Below are 7,353 nucleotides of genomic sequence, written 5' to 3' on the forward strand. Positions count from 1 at the left end.
AGCCTGAACCCTTGGGATAAGCTGGTCACGGCTTTCTTAGCCAAGTTCTTTCCTCCTCAAAAGCTTAGTAAGCTTAGAGTGGATGTTTAAACCTTCAGACAGAAAGAAGGTGAATCCCTCTATGAAGCTTGGGAGAGATACAAGCAACTGACCTAAAAGTGTCCTCCTGACATGCTTTCAGAATGGACCATCCTGGATATATTCTATGATGGTCTGTCTGAATTAGCTAAGATGTCATTGGATACTTCTGCAGGTGGATCCATTCACCTAAAGAAAACGCCTGCAGAAGCTCAAGAACTCATTGACATGGATGCTAATAACCAGTTCATGTACACTTCTGAGAGGAATCTTGTGAGTAATGGGACGCCTCAGAAGAAGGGAGTTCTTGAAATTGATACTCTGAATGCCATATTGGCTCAGAATAAAATATTGACTCAGCAAGTCAATATGATTTCTCAGAGTCTGAATGGAATGCAAGCTTTATCCAACAGTACTCAAGAGGCATCTTCTGGAGAAGAAGCTTATGATCCTGAGAACCCTGCAATAGCAGAGGTAAATTACTTAGGTGAACCTTATGGAAACACCTATAACTCATCATGGAGAAATCACCCAAATCTCTCATGGAAGGATCAACAAAAGCCTCAACAAGGCTTTAATAATGGTGGAAGAAATAGGTTTAACAATAGTAAACCTTTTCCATCATCCACTCAGCAACAGACAGAGAACTCTGAACAAAATACCTCCAATTTAGCACACTTAGTCTCTGATCTATCTAAGGCCACTGTAAGTTTCATGAATGAAACAAAGTCCTCCATTAGAAATTTGGAAGCACAAGTGAGCCAGCTGAGTAAAAGGATCACTGAAATCCCTCCTAATACTCTCCCAAGCAATACAGAAGAAAATCAAAAAGTAGAGTGCAAGGCCATCGAAATGACCATCATGGCCGAAACCACAAAAGAGGAGGAGGACGTGAATCCCAGGGAGGAAGACCAACTGGGACATCCAGTGATCAATAAGGAGTTTCCCTTTGAGGAACCAAAGGAATCTGAGGCTCAACTAGAGACCATAGAGATTTCATTAAACCTCCTTATGCCATTCATGAGCTCTGATGAGTATTCCTCTTCTGAAGAGAATGAGGATGTTACTAAGGAGCAAGTTACCAAGTACCTTGGTGCAATCATGCCAAGCTATTGACATTAAAGAAGTGCTTGTTGGGAGGCAACCCAATTTTTATTTAATTATATTTTTATTAGTTATATGTCTTTATAGGTTCATGATCATGTGGAGTCACAAAATAAATAAAAAAATTAAGAACAGAATCAAAAACAGCAGAAGAAAAATCACACCCTGGAGGAGGATCTCACTGGCGTTTAAACGCCAGTAAGGAGCATCTGTCTGGCGTTCAACGCCAGAACAGAGCATGTTTCTGGCGTTGAGCGCCAGAAACAAGTAGCATCCTGGCGTTCAGACGCCAGAAATGCATAATGAAGAAGAGCTGGCGCTGAACGCCAGAAACAAGCATCTGGCTGGCGTTCAATGCCAGAAATATGCTGTATCTGGGCGTTGAATGCCCAGAACAAGCATCAATTCGGCGTTTAAATGCCAGAATTGTATGCAAAGGCATTTTACCTGCCTAATGGGTGTAGGGATGCAATTCCTTGACACCTCAGGATCTGTGGACCCCACAGGATCAACTCAGCATCTGTGGACCCCACAGAATCCCCACCTACCACCACTCACTCTCTTCCCTCTTCTCAATGTTCATCCTCTCTTCCCAACAAACACTCTTCCCCATAAACCTACCTCATAAACCCCACCTAACTTTAAAATTCAAAATCAATTTCCCACACAAATCCCACCCTTATGGCCGAACCTTATCCCCCCTCCCTTCCCTATATATAGCCCTCCATTCTTCCTCATTTTCACACAACACAACCCTCTCTTCCCCTTCTTGGCCGAAACACATCTCTCTCTCCCTCTCCTCCATTTCTTCTCCTTCTTCATCTATTCTTTTTTCTCTTGCTCGAGGGCGAGCAAAATTCTAAGTTTTGTGTGGTAAAAGCATAAGCTTTTTGTTTTTCCATTACCATTGATGGCACCCAAGACCGGAGAATCCTCTAGAAAAGGGAAAGGGAAGACAAAAGCTTCCACCTCCGAGTCATGGGAGCTGGAAAAATTCATCTCCAAAACTCATCAAGACCACTTCTATGATGTTGTGGCCAAGAAGAAGGTGATCCCCGAGGTCCCTTTCAAGCTCAAGAGAAATGAGTATCCGGAGATCCGACATGAAATCCAAAGAAGAGGTTGGAAAGTTCTAACAAACCCCATCCAACAAGTCGGCATCCTAATGGTTCAAGAGTTCTATGCCAATGCATGGATCACTAAGAACCATGATCAAAGTAAGAACCCGAATCCAAAGAATTATCTCACCATGGTTCGGGGGAAATACTTAGATTTTAGTCCGGAAAATGTGAGGTTGGCATTTGACTTGCCTATGATGCAAGGAGATGTACGTCCCTACACTAGAAGGGTCAACTTTGATCAAAGGTTGGACCAAGTCCTCATGGACATATGTGTGGAAGGAGCTCAATGGAAGATTGACTCAAAAGGCAAACTGGTTCAACATAGAAGACTGGACCTCAAGCCTGTGGCTAGAGGATGGTTGGAGTTCATCCAACGCTCCATCATCCCCACTAGCAACCGATCTGAAGTTACTGTGGATCGGGCCATCATGATTCATAGCATCATGACTGGAGAGGAAGTAGAAGTTCATGAAGTCATCTCCCTTGAACTCTACAAAATAGCCGAAAAGTCCTCCCCCATGGCAAGGCTAGCTTTCCCTCATCTTATTTGCCATCTATGTTACTCAACTGGAGCTTTCATAGAAGGAGACATTCCCATTGAGGAAGAGAAGCCCATCACTAAGAAAAGGATGGAGCAATCAAGAGAGCCCATTCATGGATCTCAAGAGACGCATGTCACATGAGATCCCGGAGATGCCTCAAATGCATTTTCCTCCACAAAACTATTGGGAGCAAATCAACACCTCCCTAGGAGAATTAAGTTCCAACATGGGACAATTAAGGGTGGAACATCAAGAGCACTCCATCATCCTTCATGAAATTAGAGAAGATCAAAAAGCAATGAGGGAGGAGCATCAAAGACAAGGAAGAGACATAGAAGAGCTCAAGGACATCATTGGTTCCTCAAGAAGGAAACGCCACCATCACTAAGGTGAACTCATTCCTTGTTCTTACATTCTCTGTTTTTCGTTTTCTTTATGTTAAGTGCTTATCTATGTTTGTGTCTTATTACATGATCATTAGTATTTAGTAACTATGTCTTAAAGTTATGAATGTCCTATGAATCCATCACCTCTCTTAAATGAAAAATGTTTTAAAAACAAAAGAACAAGAAGTACATGAGTTTCGAATTTATCCTTGAACTTAGTTTAATTATATTGATGTGGTGACAATGCTTCTTGTTTTCTGAATGAATGCCTGAACAGTGCATATGTATTTTGAAGTTGTTGTTTAATAATGTTAAATATGTTGACTCTTGAAAGAATGATGACAAGGAGATATGTTATTTGATAATCTAAAAAATCATAAAAAAGATTCTTGAAGCAAGAAAAAGCAGCAAAGAACAAAGCTTGCAGAAAGAAAAAAAAATTTAGCGAAAAAAATAGAGAGAAAAAGCAAGCAGAAAAAGCCAAAGCTCTTAAAACCAAGAGGCAAGAGCAAAAAGCCAATAACCCTTAAAATCAAAAGGCAAGGGTAATAAAAAGGATCCCAAGGCTTTGAGCATCAGTGGATAGGAGGGCCTAAAGGAATAAAATCCTGGCCTAAGCGGCTAAACCAAGCTGTCCCTAACCATGTGCTTGTGGCGTGAAGGTGTCAAGTGAAAACTTGAGACTGAGCGGTTAAAGTCAAGGTCCAAAGCAAAAGAAGAGTGTGCTTAAGAACCCTGGACACCTCTAATTGGGGACTTTAGCAAAGCTGAATCACAATCTAAAAAGGTTCACCCAATTATGTGTCTGTGGCATTTATGTATCCGGTGGTAATACTGGAAAACAAAGTTCTTAGGATAGAAAAGAGTTAAAAAGTAGTTATAAAAATAGTTTCAATCCTATGGAACGAAGGTAAAAAGGTAAAAAGGGTGTTATGGTCATTTTTGAATAAAAAGAGAGTTAAAAATATAATTTAAATAAAAATAAGTAAAATTCTGAATTTAGTGTCATTAGGGGGTAAAATAGTAATTATATAAATTATTTGAGTCAAAATTATAATTATAAAAAAGTTTTGAACCTAAATAAAAGTTTTAGTAAAAGTTAGCAGTAAAACGGTAAAAAGCAGTAACTAGAATAAGTAAATTAATAAAGGGTAAATTTAGTTCTAGGTCCCTTAGGGTGAAAATTGGCATTTAATAAAAATATTAGGAAGAATTTTAATCATAGGCAACTATTAGGATTAACCCAGTAACATTTTGATGGTAAATAAGGTTAAACGGTAAAACTAGAGTACTTAGGGACATATTAGTAATTTCAATAATAAAGTCAAATTAAAAATGAATAATTAACTTAATCAAGGAGAAAAGGTATATTAGGAAAAATATGAAGATACAATGGTAAAATAATAATATTAGGGGTGAAAGGATCATTACAAACCTAATGAAAACGGTGAAAAGAAAAGTTAAATGAAAAAGGGAAAAAATTGTAAAATGTGACAAGCTTGACATTTTAAGAAAGAGCCAGGCACAAGTTTTTATAAAAGAAGGGAGAAGAAGTCCATTAGAAATAAGTTCTGTTGAGATGTGCCGCGGAAGAAGAAACTGTAAACCACAAGATGCTAAGAAGTACCTGATAAACCACTATTTTATGGTTTATCTTGTGCTAAATTGAGTGGTCTTTATCAGTTCTTTGCACACTTAGTCATGTAATTCGCATGTTTTACATTTACTTTCCTAATTTTGTGCTATGATCGAAAACCTGCTTCCTAAGCCTTTAAATTATCAATTTTTAATTCTCCTTTATACCATTCGATGTCGTGATCTGTGTGTTAAGTGTTTTCAGTCGTTATAAGGAAGGAATGACTTAGAGGATGGAAGGGAAGCTTGCAAAAATGGAAGGAACACAAGGAACTAAAGAGCTGACTAGCGAGGATCGACGCGCACACACGGCTCATGCGTACGCGTGACTTAGAGCTTTTCACAGCGACGCGTACGCGTGACTGACGAGTACGCGTGACCAGCGAAGTCACACACCGACGCGTACACGTGACACGTGCAGAAATTGTAGAAGACGTTGGGGGCGATTTTGGGCTGAGTTTGGACTCAGTTTTCGGCCCAGAAACACAGACTAGAGCCAGGAGACAAGCAGAGACTCAACACACATTCACATTTACACAGTTTTAGTTTTAGTTTTAGTTTTGAATCTTAGAGGGAAATATACCACTTCCTTTAGGGTTCTTTGCATTCATAGTTTTCTAGTTTTATGCCTTTGGATTGGATCTTGAGAGAATTACTACCTCCGTTTGAAGTCTCTATCATTACAGTTTGCTTTCTTATTTCCTTACTCTTTTATTTTCCATTTAGTTTGTTTAGAGTTACATATGGATATCTTTGATTTTGGAAAGTATTAATGCAAGAGTTATTTTCACATTTAATTTCATTATTTGTTTGAGTATCATCTTCCCTTAATTTATTATTTCAAAAATAGCTTTTACTAAATTAATTTTGATTACCATGTCCCCTTTCTACTCCTTTTACATGTTTGCAAAATTGGCATCCATGTCAATGGAGTAGGCTCCCAACTTGACTTTGGAGTTGATTAATAGGAGACTCTACTCGTTGGGAGACGACCTGGGAATTCTACTCCCAGTATTTTATTCCTAAATTATGACAACCCTTTTTAAATTGATAAGCAAAATTTTTGTCGGTTAAGAACTGTACTTGCAACGTTAGTTCCTTTATAAATTCTTAATCGGCATTTTTCTGCCTGTCAATTTTTGGCGTCGTTGCCGGGGAGTTGCAACAGTGTGCTAAATTATTGGTTGGTGTAAATATTTTTAATTTACATATTTGCATATTTTATTTTATTTTATTACCATGAGCTATATGTTTCTTTCATTGAATGACGCGTTCACTACCTGATCCGAGCTTAGCCACGTTTGATCCTGAAATTGAAAGAACTATTTCACGTATTAGGCGAGCCCAGCATCAGTTAGCCTCTGAGGGTGGTGAAGTGGTTACTACCAATTCACCAGTCTTATCTGAGGGCAAATCTGAAGCGCCATTTGAGGAAGAAACAATCTCCTCTTCTACTGATTTTATTGATTTAAGTACAGGTAATATGGCGGAGCCCAGAAGGATTACTCTCCAGGAAGCATGAGCTCTGGACTTTACACTGCAATCGTATCAAGTGGGTCATCCAAATCTGGCTGCAGATTTTGAACTGAAGACTGTGCTAATCAATCTACTGCCTAAGTTTCATGGCTTACTTGCTCAAGAGCCTATCAAGCACCTCAGAGACTTTCAGAGAGCTTGCTCAACTACTAGGTATCATGGTGCAGATGAGACTACTATTTGGTTGTATGCCTTTTCGTTTTCTCTTAAGGGAAAGCACTCCAAAAAATTCTGGTGAAAACGGTGGTTTTTTTTGTATTTACAGCGGTTTGAACCGCCATTATTACCAATAATGGCGGTTTCGTAAAACGACGTAATTCTGGGCGCCATTCTGGTTATTACGGCGATTTTTGAATAGGTTAAAATGGCGGTTTAAAACCACCGTTATTTCCAGGGTTAAAATGGCGGTTCTTGGATAGGTTAAAACGATGGTTTGAACCACCATTATTACCCTGACAGAGTGGCATTTTGGTTGGTTAAAACGGCAGTTCAAACCGCCGTTATTTCCAGGGTTAAAATGGTAATTTTTCTATAGGTTAAAACGGCAGTTTGAACCGCCGTTATTACCCTGACAGAGTGGCGTTTTGGTTGGTTAAAACGACATTTTTGAACCGCCATTTTTACCCTGACAGTAGCGTTTTGGTTGGTTAAAATGGCATTTTTGAACCGCCGTTTTACCCTGACAGTGACATTTTTTATCGTTTAAAAAAATAATTTTTACTGTTATTTTTATCACGTGAAGTAAATAATTTTGTGATTAAAATTTCACAATAGCAAAAAATCATAATCCATAAATAAAATATTATATAATTTATAAATAAAATATTAATATAATATATAATTTTTTTATTATTGATAATCAAAAGTAATAACTCCTGTACAAAACCTTGTCTTGCTAAACTTACCAAAATACAAGCATTGCAATAAACACTAATCAGTCAAATCTACCAT

At 38.4% G+C, this 7,353-nt stretch overlaps 1 protein-coding gene across 1 annotated transcript in view; it reads right to left on the reverse strand.

Moving 5' to 3' along the window:
* LOC107637837 (serine hydroxymethyltransferase, mitochondrial-like) overlaps positions 1 to 7,353 on the reverse strand; it is a 17,639-nt gene that overhangs the window by 6,926 nt on the left and 3,360 nt on the right. The window contains exon 3 of the mRNA XM_021122485.1: positions 635 to 640. Within this exon, the coding sequence (XP_020978144.1) occupies positions 635 to 640 (6 nt within the window). The remainder of the gene's footprint in view (positions 1 to 634; positions 641 to 7,353) is intronic.

Source organism: Arachis ipaensis, chromosome B04 (assembly GCF_000816755.2).
Source record: "Arachis ipaensis cultivar K30076 chromosome B04, Araip1.1, whole genome shotgun sequence".
In the NCBI taxonomy this organism is placed as follows: domain Eukaryota; kingdom Viridiplantae; phylum Streptophyta; class Magnoliopsida; order Fabales; family Fabaceae; genus Arachis; species Arachis ipaensis.